Below are 23,351 nucleotides of genomic sequence, written 5' to 3'. Positions count from 1 at the left end.
GACTTAGCACATAGTCCTTCCTATTAGGTGAAGGAATTAACCAGGAAATGATATGTTGTTTGAAATTTTTTATTTAAATTCTGTGTTCCAGTTAGAGTTTTATAGAACTGAAAATAGTAACTGAGCTTAGCAAACTTTTCCTGCAAAGGGGCAGATGACTTTGCAGGGCCTTCTGGTCTCTGTCACCCCACCTCTTACCTGCCCTTGTAGTATAAAAGCAGCACAGAAAGCTCTTTGCAACCCCATGGACTAAAGAGTCCATGCCATTCTCCAGGCCAGAATACTGGAGTGGGTAGCCTTTCCCTTCTCCAGGGGATCTTCCCAACCTAGGGATCAAACCCAGGTCTTCTGCATTGCAGGTGGATTCTTTACCAGCTGAGCCACCAGGGAAGCCCCAAGAATACTGGAGTGGTTAGCCTATCTCTTCTCCACTGGATCTTCCCAACCCAGGAATTAAACCAGGGTCTCCTGCACTGCAGGTGGATTCTTTACCAGCTGAGCTACTAGGGAAGCACAAAAAAGCAGCACAGGTAATACATAAGCAAATGAGCAAGGCTGGGTGCCAGTAAAAGTTTATTTCCAAAGCAGGTGGTGTCTGTGGGCTGTAATTTGCCAAACCCTGAAGTAGAGCATGAGCAGATATTTCCACATTGAAACAGTAATCACTTATCAAAAGGTTACACTCCTAAAGCAAGATTAATATGGTAGCTAGGTTTTCAAAATACATCCAACACTAGTGTAATTAAGATGGGTTAGAAGCGCACTTTCAAGGCTTCTGGTGTCCTATGCTTTGTTCCTTTCCAGAGCTGTGCTAGAATGTTTCTTACAGACAGCGATGAATGTGCCAGTTTTTGTGCCTTTGTCAATTCTGGCATTATTATTTGCAGGGGATATGTGTGTCTAGGGCTTCCCAGGTGGCACAGTGGTAAAGAATCCACCTGCCAATGCAGGAGATGCAAGAGTTTCAGGTTTGATCCCTGAGTCGGGAAGATCCTGTGGAGTAGGAAATAGTAACCCACTCCAGTTTTCTTGCTTGAAAAATCTCACAGACAGAGGAGCCTGGTGGGCTACAGTCCTTAGGGTTGCAAAGAGTTGGACACGACTGAGCAGGTGCACGTGCGTGCGCGCGAGTCTCTAACAATTTAATAGGTAAGTAATGAAAACCCACACTTCCCTGGCTATTCAGTGGTTAAGACTCTGCACTTCCAATGCAGAGGGTGCAAGTTTAATCCCTGGTTGGGAAACTAAGATCCCATATGCCATGCAGTGCAACCAAAAAGAAAAGAAATGAAAACCCGTGTATCTAATAATATTTTGTATTCTCATTTCTGTACTCTTCTTAGTGACAGTGTGACTTCAGGGTTAAAAAAGGAAGTTTTAGAGGCAAGGTAATCTGAGTTCCTGTCACACTCCTGTTACTTCAGAGCTATCAAGCCTTTCACAATAAACCTTATCAAGCCATATCTCATTATCAGGCCAATATCAGGCCTTATCTCAATAAGCCTCAATGGCTTTTTCAGTAAAATGAAGATAGTTTCACCTAATCAGATTTGTGTAAGTACCACACAAGGTAAGGTTTTAGAATAATTAGCTCGGACTTGGCAGCATAGCAGGTGTTCAGTATATGGTATCTGCTGTTGTTACTTTTGCTGCGCTAGCCAAAGGGTACTGTTCAGGGTTGAACTTTTAAGAGTCATCTTTGGAGAGACTGTGGTATAGTGATTCAGAACATTGGCTTTAGGGTTAGACTGACCCTAAAGGAGTCGTATCCAAGATTTTAAGTATTAGATTCCTTATTAATGAAGCAGGGATTATAATCTCTGGCTCATAAGGTTTTACAAGAATTAAGTGAGCATTTATCATAGGCTAGACTCACTAAATCATTGCTGCTTTTGTAAGAAACAGTATAATGTGGTGGAAACAACAGGAGCCAATCTGTGTTTACTCAGGAATGTTCTTGGAAAAGTTGATGTATGGCAGAGGCCATCACAATATTGTAAAATAATTATCCTCCAATTAAAATAAATAAATTTTTTAACAAGTTGCTTAATCTCTGTAAGCCTCTACTTTGTAAAACTGGTCAGAGTAATGACATGGTTGTCATACGGGTTAAATAAGAGATAATATGGATAAAGCTGTCAGTATAATGGCTGGTTCATAGTACTTACTAGCTAGTAACAGACACACAACATATGTATTCCATTTGTAGTCAGTCTGGTGAACTTTTTATTTTACTTCCATTGTAAGGAGGAGTACTATGTCCAGGACCCTCCTCCACTGCATCTTCTGTAGATTGTGTAATATTTGCATCCTCAATATGTTCAGCCCTTCCTTTTTCCATCCCTTGCAAAAATGTAGGTCAGTCTTAACAAAACAGTTACTTTTGTATGTGTCAAAAATACAAAGTAAGTACTAAACAGGGATTAGGGTTGAAAAAATAATCTGTGTTTTGAATGTGGAAGAAAAGTGAGGGCATTTTGTAATATTGTTAAAGATATTTTTAGGTACATTATTCTCACAAATGTAAAGTTTAGAAAGGAAAATCTGAGAAGCATAGGGCTGTGCTATCCAAGACTTTGCTGGTACACGTTTCTTTTCCATAAGAGCACGGCTTCAGGAAATGTTAGAACAGTGTTGTTGTTGGTTTTTTTGTTTTGTTTTGTTTTGCTAGTGGTTCTGTGTCTTGAAAAAAGAAGTTCTTTGTGCTTACTTGTTAAAACGTTAAAATACTGTTCTTTGTGCTGTCTTGTGCTAGTGTTTTATCTGTTAAAACTATAATTTTCTCTTAAGACAGTTAACCTAACTTTATCTCCTTTTTAACTTCCTAACCTTGCTTGCTTCAGTTTTTAAGCAAATTCAGTAAACTGTAGGAAAGGGACTATGTCAGTTTTGGAATATCAAGAATTTTTCCTGTGTGGGTTGTAATTTATGCTTTTCATCACTTCAATAATTCTACTTAAAAAAAGTTTCTTAGTAGTTGTAGTCAAGTAGTTGTAGTCAATTAGTTTTAAGTTTTCCTTTAAACAAAAATGTTTTATAAGTTTTCTAGTAGTTGTCTTAGATTTGGTGTGTTCTGTCTACTGGAAGACAATGCTGAGCAAACTGATTTTAATATTTTTGTTATTTAAATTCTATATTATCCTAGCCACTTTCTTCATAAATGGATTAATTGCATAGATGAATACTTTAACTGATAATTCATTTGAAAAAAATTAACTTCAAGGCAGTTGTTTTGTTTTTTCTTTTTAACTTCTATTTTACAAGAGGATTTCCTGTTTGTCTCTGGATATTTTTATTTAGGACTGATGGCTGTTTAGTTTTGGTATTAATAACAAAGCATTTCAATGTCATGGTTAAATTATATGTGTTAGAGGTTTTTGTTTTTTTTTTTAACCTACCTCCATAGCTGTATTTATTTAAGTTTATATTTTATTGACAATTTAATTCAGCTGTATTAATGCAAAAATAGTAATGGAGTCAAACTACATGACTTAGTTTAGGTTTTTTTTTAATACTTGGCTTTAAAAAAGCCACTCTGTTGCATGGTGTTTGCTCATATATTTATAATCATTGGAAAGCTGTGGCTTAGATAGTACTGAGAAATAAATTGTCCTAGTTTGGGTTGGATTGGGTTGGGTTTTTGTGTTTCTTTTTGTGGGGGATTTTGTGTGTGTGTGTGAGAACATTTCAATTCTATTCTCTTAGCACATTTCAAATATACTATCAAGTGTAGTCATGTTTTAGTTCTTTTTTAAGTAAAATTTAGAACACCAATTGCAATTTTGAGCCTGAAATGTAGCAACTTATATAAAATTAATTGGAATTGAATTATATACATTAACAGTGCTTTTATTATTTGTATCAGGCAGTCTAGAAAATGTAATATTTTTAAGATTTTGTGTTTTCTGTTTTCCAGATAGCAGTCCTTTCCCCTCGTCAATTCCACATGCTTTCCAGATTAACTTCAACAGTTTGTACATGGCCCTGTGTGAACAGCAGACATCCGACCAAGCTACTCTTCTTTTGTATACATTGCTCCATCAGAACAGCAATATTAGAACATACATGTTGGCTCGCACAGATATGGAAAATCTTGTAAGTATCATATTAAGCATAGTGTTTGTATTTTGTAATATTTTGAAGAGTAATTTCTTTTCCCAGGAGGATATGTATGTTGTTTGCCTGCCTGCAAAGGTGGATGGTCAAGAGTTTGATAGGGAGATGCCACCAGGCAAAGGCCGAAGTCTGAGTTTTACAGTGTAGGAGACAGTGCACATAGTGATGGGGGTCACAGAGCAGAGCTGGAGGGCACACGGCACAGCAGGCTTCCCTGTCCTTAAGGTCCTGAACAGCCAGCCTGCTGCCCGTGATTCAGCCTGGATCAGTCCTTAAGACATACTGGCTACCATTCTCAAGAAGATGTATACCCTCTTGGTTCCTTTCCACTACTAAGTGTCCACCCACCATGTTCAAGTCACAGTTGCTGTGTATTCCGGATAAGTATGGCTAAAAGGAAGGGTGATTTTTTTTCAGCTCAACTCCCAAATGTCCTGTCCCTTCAACCGGCTTAGATGCTAAGGCTGTCTTGAACTCAGTTCCTGGAGTGTTATCGTTATTTTAAGTTACCATTGTCAGGCATCACATAATCGCACTTTATCCTTCACTGTGTGAACGAGATTGGTTCCAAATTTTTGCTCATAGACAGAAACCCCTCTAGGCAATCACTGATTTCCATTGTAACTAATATGTAAATAATAATGTTTCTATGAAAAGTAAACTACCTCACTAAAGTGTTAATGTCGCATTTGAAATACATAATATCTAGGTAACATTGAACTATTCGTGCATTAATAAAATTGTGACCATCTCTGAAATAGCCAGCAGCTTGCTGGTGGCAACAGGAATGTCCCCTCTACGCCAGTTTTTACAGACTGATAGCAGGATTCCCCGGGGATTTGGTGGCCGTTTTTTTTTCAGCATTTAAGATGAAAACAGTAAGCATGGAATATTAGAATTTGTTTGAAGAGTATATTCTATGTCAGAGTGACACTAAGGACAGAAAAATGTGATGAAAGAACCTGTTTGCACACCAGCTGTATGTGGAAAGCATTGGCTTAAATAGCGAAATTGGGTGTAACAAGGTTCTGTTCATGTGAGTAAAAACTTGTAAAGAAAAGGCTTATTTACTAATGGGTGAGTGAATATAAGGAGACGGTTCTGCAGCATGGTGTAACCTAAGGGAAATGATGGCAATAGGCAGAAAGCCCATGACATCGTCTGCTGTAGAAAGTTCCATGGTAAGGATGTTTGTTGGCACATAAGATCTTGCAGGAGAGCAATTGTCTGTATATGATGACTTAACACCAGTGAAGAGTTAAAAGGTTTTGTTTGGGGATTTTTGGGGGGAGGAGTGGGGAGAAGTGAGGCTTGTATTGATATATTTGTTTTCATTTTTAATGTTTTGTATAGATTACTTTTATAGTATTTTAGCTGATGTCCTTCCCTGTCCTTTTTGTTCTGTAATTTGTTGAATCTGATTAGAAAATATGACATTGAAACATGTATAATATCATATATGAAACAAGTCGCCAGTCCAGGTTCCATGCACGATACTGGATGCTTGGGGCTGGTGCACTGGGACGACCCAGAGGGATGGTACGGGGAGGGAGGAGGGAAGAAGGTTCAGGATGGAGAACATGTGTATACCTGTGGCAGATTCATGTTGATAAATGGCAAAACCAATACAATATTGTAAAGTTAAAAAATAAAAGAAAATATGTTACTGGTAGGAAATTCACTGTGCTGGTCTGATTTTGTTGTTAACAATTCTTTTATCCTAGCATCTTTGCTATTAAAAAGGTAATGTTTGACATATTACAGTGTTTCTAAGAACGTCGTTGTTTAGTCATTAAGTGGTGTCTAACTGTTTGTGACCCCAAGGACTGTAGCTTGCCAGATTCCTCTGTCCTTGGGATTTCCCAGGCAAGAATACTGGAGTGGGTTGCCATTTCCTTCTCCACGGGATCGTCCTGACCCAGGGATCAAACCCGAGCCTGCTGCATTACAGGTGGATTCTTTACCGAATGAGCCACCAGGGAACCCCTGTTTCTAAAAGTACCATACTGTTTAAGTTCCTGCTAGGCTGGAGACTTGCCTCTGTTGAGTGTCAGGTGTTGGCCATGAGCCTAAGTGGTCTCTGTAAGCTCAGCCTTTTTTTTGGCTGTGTTGGGTCTTCACTGCTATGCACAAGCTTTCTCTAGTCGCAGTGAGCTGGAGCTGCTCTCTAGTTGCAGTGCACAGGCTTCCCGTTGCCGTGGCTTCTCTTGTTGCAGCACTTAGACTCTACGGCCCAGGCTCAGTAGTTGTGGCACACGGGCTTAGTTGCCTTATGGCATGTGGGATCTTACCGAACCAGGCATCAAGCCTGTGTTCCCTACATTGGCAGGTGGATTCCTAACCACTGGACCACCAGATAAGTCCCTAAACTCAAACTTTATACGGTGGCAGAGCTTTGCAGTAGGGGATGGTTTTCTCTTCTGATACCTTAGCTCTGCAAATGGAAAGTAATTTCGGTCACAGGCTGATTTGTGAAATTAAAGCAAAGGATATGTGATAAAAGTATAGAAGTTGAAAACATTAGTTTTACAATAAAGTAATTGAAATAATAAATTATAATTTTTATTCACTAGGTTTTACCAATTCTCGAGATTCTGTATCATGTGGAAGAAAGAAATTCACACCATGTGTATATGGCTCTTATAATATTGTTGATCCTTACAGAAGATGATGGCTTCAATAGATCCATTCATGAAGTGGTGAGTTATCTTCACGTTAATCAGAGCTACTGAATGGATGTGTCAGTCCATAAAATTTACCACCCTTAGTGTACCCTTCTTCCTTCTTTTCCTTCTAGTAGATGTTTCTGCAAATGCCTGACTTAGTATTTTTCTTCAGATTTATGAAGTGGTCCTTTTTTTTTTTTATCTTCTGAATGCCTATTATTAACTGCTATTAAAAACTCTCCCCAAATGGTTTCTTTAGTTTTTTAGATAGAAATGTTTTAGATGGGAATTTAGATAGAAATGTTTATGCTGTCCTGAAGTCATTTTTCCTCTCCGTTTCCACTTTTTAGTTGTGGTGGAAATGATCAAGTAGATTTTCTCCTTTTATATAGAATGAATGAAAGAATAGGGAAGAAGGAAAGGACTGAAAAATTGTTTTATAAAACAATGTAAAATAGTGTACTATAATTTAACTCCTTAAATAATAGTCCTATCAGTGAGTTCCATTCCGAAACTGGTTTTCTCTTCCTCAGTGGTATTTTGTGTCAAAGTAATTCATGTACATAGTTTTAAAACTTACACAGAAGTACTGGGTTTCAGTGCAAAATAGCAGACCCCATGTCCATCCCATACCTGATTGCCCCTCCCCAAAGACAAATGCCATCAGTCCTGTCCAGGTTTCTAAATATTTCTTGATTTTTCAGATTTATAGATATTAACTGTTACCATCATAAGATAGAATATATGGTATTAGTTCTCCTTACCGTACATCTTGAGTGTGCCCTCTGGGTTCCTAGGCCTGTTTCCAGCACAGAGACTTTTTCTTCCGTCTTTTTACCGTTCTGGGATAACTCAGCTTTTTACATTAATGTGATTTTGTTAACTGTCATCTACTCTCAGATGGACTGTGTGGTAATTGTGTTTCCTTTCTTGTAAAATGGTTTAATTTTTCTGTAGAACACCATTGCTTTATGTTCATGTACCAGTCACTAATGCAACTCCCACTACTTAAACAAAACTGAGAATCCCCTCTCAAGCTATTACAGCATACTGCCTATTTTCTCAGTTTCATTTTTGTTTTTGGCTCCTGTCTTCATCCTCATTAGGGGCTTTCCTAAAATGTGTGGTGATTCTTGCTTGTTTATTTCTCTTTAGGAGCAGGCACTAAAACTTTGTTTGAAAGTTCTTTGTGTGGGCAGGACTTATTCAATATAATGTGCTCTACATAGTCTGTTTCTCTGGATATCCTGCTCTCTGTAAGCCTTTTCTTTTGGGGTGGTCAGTTTCTTAGAAGGTATTCTTACAGTCTACTATGGGGGTCTAGTATGAGACGAGGCTGGGAGCTTCTCTCTTCAGGTATAAACACTTGCTTCTTTAGAAGAGATTTTATGTGATCTTTTCTCTCCTGTTCCCATTGAAATTATTTTTGCCTCTTATGTAGTATGACTGTCATTTCAACTAAGGTTTAAGGAATACTAGTGCTAGAACAGAGACGGCAGTGGCACCCCACTCCAGTGCTCTTGCCTGGAAAATCCCATGGACAGAGGAGCCTGGTGGGCTGCAGTCCGTGGGGTTGCTAAGAGTCGGACACGGCTGAGCAACTTCACTTTCACTTTTCACTTTCATGTACTGGAGAAGGAAATGGCAACCCACTCCAATATTCTTGCCTGGAGAATCCCAGGGACAGGGGAGCCTAGAGGGTTGCTGTCTGTGGCGGTCACATAGAGTTGGACACGACTGAAGCGACTTGGCAGCAGCAGCAGCAGTGCTATAGAAAGAGGATAAAACATATAAAATTTTTGATCCTCATATTTAGTAAAGTACCTCAAGAAAAAAATTTGCATTGCTTTAGTGTTTTTTTTTAAAGAGCATTTATCTTTCTTTTGATAAGGAATAAAAAAGTATGATTTTTAAAAACACTTTTCAATTCAAGTACAAAATAGAAAGTACACAGATTTTAAAGGTACAACTTGCAAGTTTCTACACATGTATGTACCTATGTTCATAACACCCAGATCACGTTATTGAACGTTTCTAGCATAATAGAAAACTCTCTTTTGCATATTGTGGTCAATACCCCACACCACCCAGAGTTAACTACGTTCTAGAAGAATTCCCTCCCAGTAGATTAGCTTTTACCTCTTCTTGAAATACAGTTGTTTCTGGGGAAAAATTGGTACAGGATACATGGACTCTCACAACATTTTTCTTAAAACTACAGTTATTTCAAAATAAAAAATTCATTAAAATTTAATTTTAAATAGTGGGGAGAAATTTGGAAAAATACTTCTCAAGAGAAGATATATAAACACATGGAAAGTATATAAAAATGGTATATAAGTATGTAAAATGTATATAAGTATATAAAGTATATAAAAATGCCTGTCACTGGGCATTAGGAAATGAAATTAGTGTGTTCTCTTTTATTTTGGCTTCTTTCACTCAGCATAGTGTTGCTGAAATTCACACATGTTACTGCATCGTTAGTCTGGTTTTTTGGATTGCCATATACTATTCCATTCTGTGGATATGCCACTGTATATTTATTCATCCCCTTCTTGTGAGTATTTGGCTTTTTTTCCACTTGGGGCCTATTTTTGCTAAAGCAGCTGTGTATATATGATCCAGCAGTCCCACTCCTGGGCATATATCTAAAGAAAACCATAATTCAAGAAGATACATGCACTCCAGTCTTCATTGCAGCACTGTTTACAATAACCAAGACATGGAAGCAATCTAAATATCCACTGGCAGAGGAATGGATAAAGAAGATGTGGTACATATACTCAATGGAATATTACTTAGCCATTACAAAGAATGAAATAATGCCATTTACAGCAACATGGAGATTGGGGAAATATTGTATGATATTGCTCTTAATGGGCTTCCCTTGTGGCTCAGCTGGTAAAGAATTGGCCTGCAATGTGGGAGACCTGGGTTGGGAAGATCCCCTGGAGAGAGGGGAAAGGCTGCCTACTCCAGTATTCTGACCTAGAGAATTCCATGGACTATACAGTCCTTGCGGAGAAGGCAATGGCACCCCACTCCAGTACTCTTGCCTGGAAAATCCCATGGACAGAGGAGCCTGGTAGGCTGCAGTCCATGGGGTTGCTAAGTTGAAGACTGAGCGACTTCACTTTCACTTTTCACTTTCATACATTGGAGAGGGAAATGGCAACCCACTCCAGTGTTCTTGCTTGGAGAATCCCAGGGAAGGTGGAGCCTGACGGGCTGTCGTCTTTGGAGTCGCACAGAGTCGGACACAACTGAAGCGACTTAGCAGCAGCATACAGTCCTTGGGGTCGCAAAGAGTTGAACACGACTAAGCAACTTTCACTTGCTCTTATGGGAAATCGAAAAAGAAATGATTCAAAGGAACTTATTTGCAAAACAGAAGCAAACTCACAGACGTAGAGAATGAACTTATGGTTTTAAGGAGAGATGGGTGAGGGGGAGGGATAGTTAGGGAGTTTGGGATTAACATGTACATACTGCTATATTTAAAATGAATAACCAACAAGGACCTACTGTATAGCAGGAGGAGCTCTGCTCAATATTATGTAACAACCTAAATGGGAAAAGAACTTGAAAAAGAAAAATACATGTATATGTATAACTGAATCACTTTGCTGTACACCTGAAACTATCGCAGCATTGTTAATAAACTGTATAGTAATATGAAGTTGAGAGTTTTTAAAAATTAGTTCTGTTTTCACTGTATATGCTATAATTAAGTTTTATTTCTATTTCTTGATGAAAAAGAAGTATAATCAAAGATTTGTACATTTAAAAGTTTAAGATCACCCTCGTGTGTATTCTGATGATATCATGGATAGAAAACTTCTTTTAATAATTTAAAAATATCTATTTTACTTATTTTTGGCTGCACTGGATCTTCGTTGCTTTGCTTGGGCTTTCTCTATTTGCGGTGAGCAGGGGTTTCTCTTCGCTGTGTTGTGTGGGCTTCTCATTTTGGTGGCTTCTCTTGTTGCAGAGCACAGGCCCCAGACAGGCAGGCTTCGGGAGTTGCAGCACGTGGACTCAGTATTTGGGGCTCATGGGTTTACTTGCTCCGCAGCCTGTGGAATATTCCTAACCAGGGCTGGAACCCATGTCCCCTGCTTTGGCAGATGGATTCTTATCCACTGTGCTACCAGGGAAGTCCCAGCAAACTCTTTATTCATCAACGTTGTCTGTTACCATATTCGTTATCGGTTTTTCAGTCTCTTTCTTGGTTATTGGATGAGCCCCAAGAATAATCTGGGATCTTTTGTTCCTGAAATCAGACATAGCATTGCTAATTTGCTATGCTCTTTAAATCAGGAGCTGAGCATATTATATGCTGATCAGTTTCATTGTCCCATTTGTAAATATGCTTGCTGTGGAAATACTTGTTTGTGGCTCAGAAAAAGAAAAAAATGTGTACTTTAAAGCATAAAAAGTGAGTTGTTTATGAAAAAAGAAGTTTAAAATTAAAGGAAATCTAAATGGCAGTATTTGTAAATGTTATGATTGACTACCCAGAAAATTCAAGACTCTAGTATTAGAAATGTTAAGAAAGTTGAACAAACTTTCTGGATCATAGATCCAGAAACTAAATACAAACTAAATACTGTTTCTGCATACAAATAACAAAAAACTTCAAAATGTGGTATAGAGAGTACTTAACAATAGCAATAAAACTACTGTGAACCTAGGAATCAATCTAAAAGAAGTATACTTTTTTAATGGCATGAATTGTCATTAGTTGTTAAGTTGTATCCAACTCTATTGCAACCCCCCATGGACTGTGGCCTGCCAGGCGCCTCTATCCATGGGATTTCCCAGTCTAAAACAGTGGAGTAGTTGCCATTTCCTTCTCTAGAGGATCTTCTTAACTTAGAGATAGAATCTTCGTCTCCTGCATTGGTAGGTGGATTCTTTATCACTGAGCCACCAGGGAAGCCCAAATGAAAAATACTAAATATGTATTAATAAATAGAGATAGATACTATGTTCACAGATGGGACGACTCAGTGTGGTAAAATTGTTAATTTGCCTTTGAATTAATTACTATGTTCATCTGATGAAAATCTTAGCAGTTTGTGTGTGTGTGTGTGTGTGTGAGCCTTGAAAAGCTAATCCCAGAAATTATAGGCAAAAGCAAAAAGCCTAGAAGTTTTTGAAACATTTCATTGTGGAGTTATTCACCCTACCAGATAGATCAGTTGTAAAACTTTTAGTACTTAAGATTGTGTTTTATTAACAAGGGAATAGAAAATAGACAAATGGAAAGAACTTAGTTCAGAAACTACACACTCAAATCTGGAAATGTGAAGTGTGACAGAAGTTCAGTTCAGTCGCTCAGTCGTGTCCGACTCTTTGTGACCCCATGGACTGCAGCACACCAGGCTTCCCTGTCCATCACCAACTCCCAGAGCTTGTTCACTCTTGTCCATCGAGTTGATGATACCATCCAATCATCTCATCCTCTGTCGTCTCCTTGTCCTCCTGCCTTCAGTCTTTGCTAGCATCAGGGTCTTTTCCAATGAGTCAGTTCATCACATCAGGTGGCCAGAGTATTGGAATTTCAGCTTCAGCATCAGTCCTTCCAGTGAATACTCAGGACTGATTTCCTTTCGGATTGACTGGTTTGATCTCCTTGCTGTCCAAGGGACTCTCAGGAGTCTTCTCCAACACCACAGTTCAAAAGCATCAATTCTAAGTAGTAAGTAAATTTTTTTTCTGAGTTTGAGAACATGGCTCATCCAAATGGAAAAAGTAGAATTAGATTATCTTGTCCCACATACAAAGAGAAATTCCAATTGGATTAATAAAGCTAGCTGTGAAAAACTGCACTTAAAAATCTTCAAAGAGAAGCTAAAGGATAATATTTCTATAAACTTGCTGAGAAAGGGATTTCTTAAGTGTAAAATGTATAAACCATGAATGAAAATAAATAAGTTTGACTACATTAAAATGAAAATTTTCATTGTTCGAATAAGTGAAAAAAAGATACAGAAAGATGGGTTAGCATTTTTAATTTTAAGAACCCTTATAATCAGTTACAAAAACAAAGTGTTGCTAGAATAATGGACAAAGTAATAGAAAAACAGAATAAAAACCTGAATTACTGGTAAGCATTTTTAAAGGATGTTCAACTTGATGATTCATCAGCATCATTCTTATTAAGGTAACTGAAATGTTGTGTGCTCATCAGATTGGCAAAAAGTATGAGATGTCATATGTTAGGTGAGGATATAGAGAAAATGGACTCTCATATATTGGTAGTAGCAGTATAAACTGACAGAACCACTTTTGAGAGGAATTTAGCCCCTCACATTCCTCATATTACCTGCAGAAATAAATACTTTACCTCCTACCAATTCCATTTCCTGATTTGAGCCCTAGGAAAAACTTTATTCACAAGAGCACATTTGAAGGAATGTTCCTTGTAGTACTGTTCATAGTGTTCCAAAAACTGCAAACAGCAATAACATAAATGAAGTACTACAGAGGAACTGTTAATATGACGAATGAAATAGAACTACATGGGCTGATCATAATAAATTCAAAAATATTCATAATAATGAAGTATCACATTTAGGAGAGAGGTTGCCAGAGGTTAGCTGTGGAGCTTTAGGTGCTTCACAAGCGGAAATATTAACATTTGCTAAAACTGGGTGATGGGTACAGTGGTGTTCTCTAACCAGAATATTCAGTCAAGCTTTCTGAGTTGATGGAAATCTTCTGTAACTGCACTGTCCCATATAGCAAGCAGCACTTGAAATGTGGCCAGTGTGACTGACAAATTGAATTTTTAATTTTATTAAATTTTAATCTGTGGCTGGTGCTGCTGTGGTTGATGCTGTGTTGGATACTGGAGCTCTGTACTTTTTAGTTAATAACATTCCCTGATAGCTCAGTTGGTAAAAAATCCGCCTGCAACGCAGGAGACCCCAGTTCAATTCCTGGGTCGGAAAGATCCACTAGAGAAAGGATAGGCTACCCACTCCAGTATCCTTGGGCTTCCCTTGTGGCTCAGCTGCTGAAGAATCTGCCTGCAATGTGGGAGACCTGGGCTCGATCCCTAGGTTGGGAAGATCCCCTGGAGAAGGGATAAGGCTACCCACTGCAGTATTCTGGCCTGGAGAATTCCCTGGGGTCACAAAGAGTTGGACACGACTGAGTGACTTTCACTTATTTAACCAAAACATACATACATATATAATTATTTTTAAAAACATTTATATGTTTGTTTATTTTTGGCTGCAGCGAGGTCTTAGTCGCAGCACGTGGGGGTTTCATTGCGGCGCCCGGGCTTCTCTCTAGTAGTGGTGCACGGGCTTAGAAGCAAAACATACACACGTTTTTAAAAGAAACTGTTCAGTGGCTTTGCAGTTCTGCTTCCTAACAAATTCTTGGTGATGCGCTCATGAAGTCACTAAGTACCACAAACAGAGTAGCTTAAAAGGGATTTTACAGGTATTTTTGTTTTCAAAATGAATGTGATTCCTAACTTGAGGTATTTAATGTCAGAATACAAAGAGTATGGAGAATGAGGACTCCCTGTTTCTGAGTTTACTGTAGTGACATTTTGGATAGTGAGGGCAAGGATCTATGTTGCAGCATTGTTTTTCACAGGGGAAAAACTGGAAGTAACCTAAATTTCCATAATAGAAGAGTGGATAAAACAATGGGGCCTCCTGGCACAGGACTATCCAGTGTTTGAATGGAGTGAAGTAGAAGTGATGTTCAGCTGTTTACCTGGCATGGCACCAGAGAGAGCAGTCATCCAGTAAGAATGGTTCTCAGCTGTTTCGTCCTTGGTTCTCTACTCTGCATTAATTGCCAAACCAGGAGGAGGTCCTGGGGTAGTGGCTGGGGGAAGCAGCTATTTTACTAACTGGTATAGAAGTAGTTCGTTAAAAAAAAATTAGTACTATTAATACTAGGTTGGCAAATGTGATGAATATTCATTCTTCTTATATGTATCCATATAGAAGAGTTTCAAAAATGTATTGAGTGAAAAAATGATGATGCAAGCAGATATTTAAGTATATCAGTTTACTAGTGCTGCCATAGCAAACTGGTGGCTTAAAATGAACAGAAATTGATTGTTACTGTTCTGGAGACTAAAAGTCCAAAAGCATGGTGTCAACAGGGCCATGCTATCTCTGAAGGACCTAAGGGAGGTGATTCCTTGTCTCTTGTTATCCATCCTTGATGTTCTTTGGCTTGCATCTTCATCCAGCCTCTGTCATCACATGGCCTACTCTCATGTGCCTGTCTGTCCTTCCTCCTCTTCTTGTAAGGACACCAGTCATATAGGATTTAGGGCCTGCCCTAATCCAGTATAATCTCTCTTGATTGCATCTACAAAGACCCTATTTCCAAATAAAGTCTCATTGACAGGTTTTGGGTGACACCAGTTTGGAGGACACTATTCAGTGTGATACATTATGATGTTGTTTATGTAAACTAGAAACTATACAAAGGAATGTGTGTGTGTGTGTGTGTGTGTGTGTACATGTGCATCTGTGCATGCACACATGTATCAGTTTGCTGTACACGTAAAGTATTTGAAATGGACTGGAAAGATATATACCAAACTCAAGATAGTTGTTGTTCCTCTTTGGGGGAATAAAATGGAATTTTTATCTTATAAAATAAAACATTAAGTGTTACTGATAGTAAAATGTTACTGTCAATTGTGGGAGTATGTAAGTTAATTATTCTTTGTGCTTTTCTATGTATAAATTTCATTTCTTGAAGATTTGATATTATATATTACTATGTAATATTCTAGCCTATGTAACATATGGAAGAAATGTATTCAATAAAGACAAATCGTATGGGGGAAAAGGCTGAAAAGAAGACATAAACAATTATATATTTTTTGCAAAGATAGGTATTTTCAAATCCTCCAGAGCTTTTCTTCTACATATTAATTGAGTTATTTTAGCATGAAATGATAAATAGGTGTAATGTGTAACCAAGCTGATAAATCTATAGGTATTAAACTATATGAACACTGAATGCAAGAGATGAGGAATTTCTTTTATAGGAACCAAATAGGTCAAGCTCTACAGCTAGGTTACCAAGAAAATTTTCTGTATGCTGCCTATTATATATCAGTGTCCTGTGGAAAGCTGTGTGAGCTCTGTAACTAATTATTTTTAATTTTTCTTAGACACTACCAGAATTTCCAGACAATAATTTACTTTTCACAGTAAAAAAAGATGGGCCTTTATGTAAATACTAAATTGCATTTCTAATTTCCATAGTAATGTCGTAAGTTTACTATGTGGATACTTACTAAATATTTACTGAATGTTGAATGAATAAGACTACTTTTATTCAAAACACTTATTCCATCCAGTTTTCTAGTTGACACACACAGGCAGATGTTAAGAACCAGTGACCTTGGTTTCAAATAAGGGTGGCTTATGGTAATTTATTTGTAAACACAGAAGCCAAAGGAGAAGAGAAACCAAACTATATTCAAGCTTGTGACCTTTTAAAAGACAGAGACTCCTCTCACTAGTTAAGCTGCCTGTTGAGTGTCCTGGGTTAGTATTTCCCTGTAGACTTAGAGCTGTGGTTCTTAACCTTCTTGGTCTTTACACTTAAAAATAGTTGAGGACGGCAAATAACATCTTTATGTGGGTTATTGTTCTCTATGTTAACTGCATTAGGAATTAAAACTAACACTTAAAAAATATTTGATTAGTTAATTTAGAAATAATTATTACAATAAACCCATTACATGTTAGCATCAGTAACAGATTTTTATGTAAGTAACTGTTTTCCACAAACAAAAATTTACTGAGAAGAGCAGCATTGTTTTGCGTTTTTGCAAATCTCTTTAATGAATTGCCTTAACAGAGTCTCAGGTCTCCTTCTGTATTAAATTAATTGTGCTATTAGGCATGTTAGATAGCCTTCAGAAAACTGAACTGTACACTCTCGAGAGAGTAAGAGTGGAAAGAAATGTCTTGATATTTGGATGAAGATAGTTTTGACCTTGACAATGCTCCAGAAATGTCTCAGGGACTCCTAGAGGTCCGGGGACTGCATTTTGAGAACTGCTGCCTTAGACAGTAAGTCAGAGGGACTGAGCATCGTGTCGTTACAAAGATTCCACTGGCAAATGTCATCGTTTTGAATATTTTCAGGTAGTACCATTTGTTTTACACGTAGGTTACCTCTTCTAGTTGATTAAAGCATTATTAGTCATGAATAAATGGAAATGCTTCACGTTTTACACTTTTTACTTCACAGACAACACTCAGTTACCATGTACTGGACATTTCTAAATGCCATCTTTGTGTGGCACGGAGCCTACTGTCCATGGTCAGGGTTGGGTTATTTGTGATGGGGATGCTGGGTGCCATAGGTCTCTTGCTAAAGAGTTGAACTGAGTGTAAAAACTATGGGCACTTACATGAAGGTGAAGATGATATTTCTTTACTTTTTTATTTTTATCTGTTTCCATGCCCTTTTCTCATTTTAAATATTGTTTGGAATTTGGGGAAAGGCAGACTTAGCAGAGAAATGTCTATTTTATTGGTCTTTTAGAAGAATTAATGTCAACCATATTATTTAGATATATTTTTCTGATTTCATGGATTACAGTTATGATGTTTTGGGAGTTGTTACTATTTTGTTGTTGTTGTTGTCTAGTAGTCCGTATTTTCCTTCTCTTGACTTTTTCTGGCTGTTACTGTTTTATTGTTGTCATCACGGTGATGAGGAGGGGCAGGGAAACACGTGTGTGATGGTGTGCTTTTTCCCTGGAAATAATGCATGGGTGGTTCGTGCTGAGTCGCTGCACACTTAAAAGTACTTTTCTATACTTACGTGTTGGTTTCTCTAGATAAGAATTCTAGAATGATCATCTATTCCTCCAAAATTTGTAGACGTTTTTATGTTGTCCTTCAGATGTATACTGTTCAAGATGAGAAATCTAATGTTAGTCAGCTTTTCTTTCTTTTGGTGATAACATGTTTATTCTGTCTAGAAGCCAGTAGGATTTTCTCATAAACTGTGGATTCAGAAATCTTATCAGAATACATTTTGGTTTTTTTTTCCCCAGTATTTTTGCTTAAAGTGTTATAAGTTTCTCTTTCCTTCAAAGGAATTTTCTAATGTTACTAACGTTTCTGTTTTTCTCCTACAGTCCTTCCTCAGTGTCAATGGGGACTGGTTCCAAGACCTGCCGTGGATGTTCAGATCCGCAGATGTTCAGGCCCCATAGTCAGCCCTCTGTATCCATATCTGAGGATGCAACCACCTAATACGGAGGGCTGACTGTTATGCTTATTGAAAAAAATAACCCCATATAAATGGACCCATGCAGTTCAAACCCATGTCATTCAAGAGATTGCAGTTTCTTCTTTTTAGAACTCTTACTAAGTATATTTTGGATCTCCACGTTTCTCTTATATTTTGTCTTTTTGCCTTTTATTGCTGTTGTCTGAGGGGACTTCTGAGTTTGTCTTTCGGATCACAAATTCTCTTTTCCATAGTGCCCATTCTGCTAATTCTTTTCTCTCTCTTAAGTTTCATTCATCATTCTTTTTAGTCTTTTGTGGCTTTTCTTCATTCTGTGATTCTCATTTTTCATAGTGGCCTGTTCTTATTTTGTGGTTAACAGTATTCTGTCAGATCTCATCAAAGATACTGATTAGAATTTTTAAAAAGTTTCCCCAGCCTCTTAAATTATCTTTGTTTAATTGGGGGTCTGTTTGTTCTTCTTGTTTAGTTTCACTTTATTTTTATTTATTTCATGCAATATTATTTATAATACTTACTTCATACAATATTAGCTTTCATATTATTTTTTATTTAGTAAAATTTTAATTATAAACCCAATAAATATAAACATAATTGGAAAAAATAGTATAATGAATTTCTATGGATTCATCAACCGTCTTATGTTCTTATTTCATCTACCCACTCCACCCTCCCTGCCTTTTCTGTTTTGGCTAAAATAGATTTCTTAATCCTATAAATCATATATATGTAAAATTTCATTTGCAAATATTTAAATATTTCATGCCCATAAATGTGAGCATAAAAAATAAATATAGCACCATTATCACATCCAACAATATTGACAATATTTTATTGTGCCTACTAATATTCAGTTTTCTTTAAAATGTCTTTCTTGAGTTCGTTGATTTGAATCAGTTTCCAAAGCCTGCTTAATGCATTTAGTTCTTAACTCTAAATCTGCAACAGTGTTTTCCTCTCTCTCCCTACTACACCATTTATTTTTTTATAGAAACTGGCTTGTTTATTTAGTAGAATTCCATACATTTGACTTTGGCTGATTATATCATTGTGTTATCGTGTTTTTCAGTCCTCTGTATTTCATACTTACTGGCAGTTAGAACAGAGGCTTGATTGGATTCAGCTTCTTTTAGATTACTGAATTTCTCTGCTTTTTCTGTAGCTTCTTATTGTCTGTTCATAGTTGTAAAAGAAAGTCAGACTCACTTGTTTTGAAAGGTGGGGGGTTCCTCATTTCGGAAGATGTGGATGGTAAGAGTCCACTGCAGAGAAAGGGCAGAAATCAGCCAGAAGTCTTGTTCTTTTTCAGGCATAGATGGAAAGAATGTGGCACCTTGGCTCCATGTCAAGGAGAAAAGAAGTGGGGGTGACCTCAGTGGAAGAGGATGTTAGGGGAGTTCTGTGCCAGTTGAGCCTGTTGGGTTTTGTGCATTTTGCCTCCTTTGCTGTGGCCCAGAATTGGCTGCAGTGTTGTGCAGCTTTTCTCTCTCTGTCTCTCTGTGTTGCGTGGCTGTGGAACTACACCAGCTGAAGCTAGACAGTTCTCACGTACCGAGGCCTGGAGGCAAGCCCCAGAGCCGCCTGCTCTGAAGAGCCTGAGCAGAGCATGGGCCCATCTCTTCTTGAAGACCTTGGCTAACTTACACTCTTGGTCTCTCTCCTTGACATAGGGATGCAGATTTTCTGTGGTTGTTGCGACAACTACTTTTCAAGACACTCCTTGGTTTTCTTGTTTTTTGCTTTCAGATGAGGGACCTCTGACAGTTGTGCTGTCAGTCTTATCCTCCATACCGTGCCTTTTTAGATATAGCTCCTTTTTGTCTACTAATGATATTATCGTCTATTTTTCTTTTAATTTGAGAGGGAAGAAGAAGTAAATACATCACAGTTTTGCTATCTTGAACTGAAATTCTCATGATTTATTTTTACATATTTAACTCACCTTCAGAACAAATCCATGGCTTATCAGAAATTGTAGGCATGGATAATCCCTTCTTCCATAAAGCAATCATACTTACTTAAACTTTTCTTCCCCATTACAGATGTTAAAAAATATTACTTGGTATTCAGAGCGGGTTTTAACTGAAATTTCACTGGGAAGTCTCCTGATACTGGTTGTAATAAGAACCATTCAGTACAACATGACAAGGACAAGAGTAAGTATTCCGTAGCTGTTTTTCTACCTTTGTATATACGATGCAATGAAGACTATAGTTTAAAGCAGTCTCAATATTTAGAGTGCTAACATTCTCATGGAATATGGTAGAAAAGTATAGATCAGCATATATTCTCTGTATTATGATCCTAAGGTAATGTTTATAGTGTCTACGTATGAGTATTTCATAGGTTGTATGATCAGAGAGATTTTACATGAATAGTAAATAAGCAGTGTAGCACCTTTAGATAAAAGATATTGTATGCCTTTGCTGAACTGATAAAGCTGACTTAAGTTTAAGAAGTGACAACAACAAACTTTAAGAAGATGCAGACACGAGAAAATATGGATTCAGATGGGACAGAAGCATAGGACAAAAGAGAATAAAGAGTGAGAGGAAATTTCAGCTAGGTTGTATTTGGTATACCTTAGGGCAAATGTCCACTCCAGCCACTAGAGAAGTAGTATACAGAATTCATAGCTCAGGGAAGTGGCTAAGTTTACTGCAGTATTTTCAGTTACTCCCTTCTGGGAGGCTGACATAGATACATGTCTACAATCTTTTATCTGAAACTCTTGGAGCCACATGTGTGTTTTAGAATGGAGAATTTTATTTTAGAAAGATAATTATAGTTCTTATGCTACACAATATGTAATCGTTAGGTTCTGGAGCCACATACTGTAACTAGACATTAATATTTCTGCAGTGAAATATTTCAGTCTTCTCCAGGGTGGGCTTAATGAAGACCATAAATACCATCATCGTCTTTTGTGCCAGATGTTGCTTCCAAATTAGTGGTGAAAAAACTTTCTGCACTTTATGGGTTTTGGAATTAAAGGAAACGGATTGTGGGTCTGAATTTTCTGAAATCAGTGACAGTTGACTTTCCACTTGCTTCTGGTTAACCTTGCTGAAAATGTCTAGAAGACCTGATGTGTGTTTTAAACTTCTCTCTGATGTGTGTTCAAACATCTGCTCTCTGGCAGGATAAGTACCTTCACACAAACTGTCTGGCGGCTCTAGCGAATATGTCTGCACAGTTTCGTTCCCTCCATCAGTATGCTGCCCAGAGGATCGTCAGGTAAACACAGCTAAGAAGGAGATGCTGGTTTTGGCTTTTTGAAAGGAATACTATGGCGGTCCCTTTTTAAATGCTATCTATGAGGAGTATCACATTTTTCTACTTAATTTTTAATCATCTTCTTGTTTGGTTGAAAATACCTTGTTCTGCTTTGTTTTCTAACTCAGACTTTTTAATCAGTCAGTTGTATTTGCTTTCAACCTTTTTATAAAAATCTAGGTTTAAGCTTGTGTGATAGCCTTTTGCAGAGGAGCAGGTCTATTTCTTAGTAATGCAGACTAAATCTTGATTCACGTGTTTGCTGAGCATCACTCTGCCCTTTTAAAAAACTTATCTACTTGTTTTAGAGAATTTTTTTCATAGCAGTTAAGCATTTTGTTATTTCATGTTGCTGGAGAAGGAAATGGTGACCCATTCCAGTATTCTTGCCTGGGAAATCCCATGGACAGAGGAGCCTGGCGGGCTACAGTCCATGGAGTTGCAAAGAGTTGGACACGACTGAAGTGACTAAGCATGCATGCATGCATTGCTGCCATAATGGATTACCACAAGTTAGTGGCTTAACACACATTGCATGGCAAAAACCACTACAATATTATAATTAGCCTCCAATTAAAATAAATTAAAAAAAAACACACATTTGTTATACAATTCTGTAAGTTAGACATTCAACAGGAGTCTCACCAGGCTAGAGTCAAGATATCAGGAGGTCTGCATCTGTTTCTGAAGGCCCTCGAGGAGAGTGTCTTCCCTTGCCTTTTCCAGCTACCAGAAGCTGCCCACATTCCTTGGCTCATGGCCCCTTCATGTGTTTTCAAAGCCAGCAACAGTAGGTTGTTGAGTCCTCCTCACATCTCATCACTCCAATGACCTCTTCTACTTTGAGGATTCCTGTGAATGCCTTGACCCTACCTGAATAATGTAGGATGATCTACCCACCTCAAGGTCCTCAGCTGAATCACAACTAGAGTTCCTTTTTCCTTGTAAGGTCAAATATTCATAGGTTCATGGAGAGTAGATGTGGACATTCTGAGGGAGCTATTATTCTACTTGTCAAAACATCACCAGAAACTCCCATCCCTTCCCTTACTTTGCCAAAGACAATCTTTCAGGTTAGGAAAACTAATTAACAAGTCAATGAATGAATATCATTTGCAAGATTTTACAAATATGGGTACTTTTTCATCTTCAGGCAGGATGCTCAGTATTGTCCTAGCATCTCCCAGGTAGAACATTTGTTATGTATTCAGTGATCCTTTCTTATAATCCTTGATTTTCAGGCAGTACAGCCCTGATGATTAGTTGTGTTCTAGTCATTGGTGATTATCACAACTCCGTATCACTTTTAAACTCAGATCTCACTTTCCATCCTTTAGTTAGAGACAGTTATTGACCTGGGCTCATTTTTAATAATTAGTCATAATTAACTTAGGTTCTTAGTCTATTTGTCTTCAGAATTTAGCACAAGACAATTTTCTTTGACTCACTGCTTTAATGATACATTATTTTGAATTTTATTTTATTTTTTTTGGTTTGTACTTGAGAGATTGTCCATTTGACTGACTTTGGACTCAACTTTGGAACTCAACTTTCTGTGCTGACTAAAGTAGAAAGCCAGTGGTATTTGGAGAAAAAAGAAGTGTCATTAAATTTGTGATTTGGGAATATTTAGATCAAGTTTATTATCATTAAGGAGTAGTGCTTTAATTCATTTTACTGGAGCTTTTTTTTTAGCATTTAGTGCATGACTGTGTTAGGCAGTGCCCAGCATATCAAAATTAGTTATAAGAATTCCTGCCCTTACATAGTTTGTAATTCAGTAGCCAAGATTAGACAAAAAACCAACATATAATAAATTCCAGCAGAATGTAGTAAATATTAGTGAAAAGAAAAATCTCTGCAATGAGGGTGAGGGGTTGGTTTAGAGAATGGTGAGGTCACATCTCATTAAAAAATTGGGAAAAGTAAATAGAGAGGGACAGCTCTAGAGACTGGCCTGATAGGGGAAAGCATCAACCAAACAACCCAAAACAAGAGGTGAGAGAGCATGGTTTA

General features: G+C 37.6%; 1 protein-coding gene across 3 annotated transcripts in view; it reads left to right on the top strand.

The window, feature by feature from the left end:
- The window catches only part of DYM (dymeclin), a 394,524-nt gene that overhangs the window by 145,268 nt on the left and 225,905 nt on the right, over window positions 1-23,351 (top strand). For all 3 annotated transcript variants that reach the window (XM_027526260.1, XM_027526261.1, XM_027526262.1), the window contains 4 exons: window positions 3,917-4,095; window positions 6,690-6,815; window positions 20,102-20,215; window positions 21,202-21,296. In XM_027526260.1, coding sequence (XP_027382061.1) covers window positions 3,917-4,095; window positions 6,690-6,815; window positions 20,102-20,215; window positions 21,202-21,296 — 514 coding nt within the window. The remainder of the gene's footprint in view (window positions 1-3,916; window positions 4,096-6,689; window positions 6,816-20,101; window positions 20,216-21,201; window positions 21,297-23,351) is intronic.

Source organism: Bos indicus x Bos taurus, chromosome 24 (assembly GCF_003369695.1).
Source record: "Bos indicus x Bos taurus breed Angus x Brahman F1 hybrid chromosome 24, Bos_hybrid_MaternalHap_v2.0, whole genome shotgun sequence".
Classification (NCBI taxonomy): Eukaryota; Metazoa; Chordata; class Mammalia; order Artiodactyla; family Bovidae; genus Bos; species Bos indicus x Bos taurus.
The sequence above is the reverse complement of the archived record's forward strand: the minus strand, read 5'-3'. Positions and strand labels throughout refer to the sequence as shown.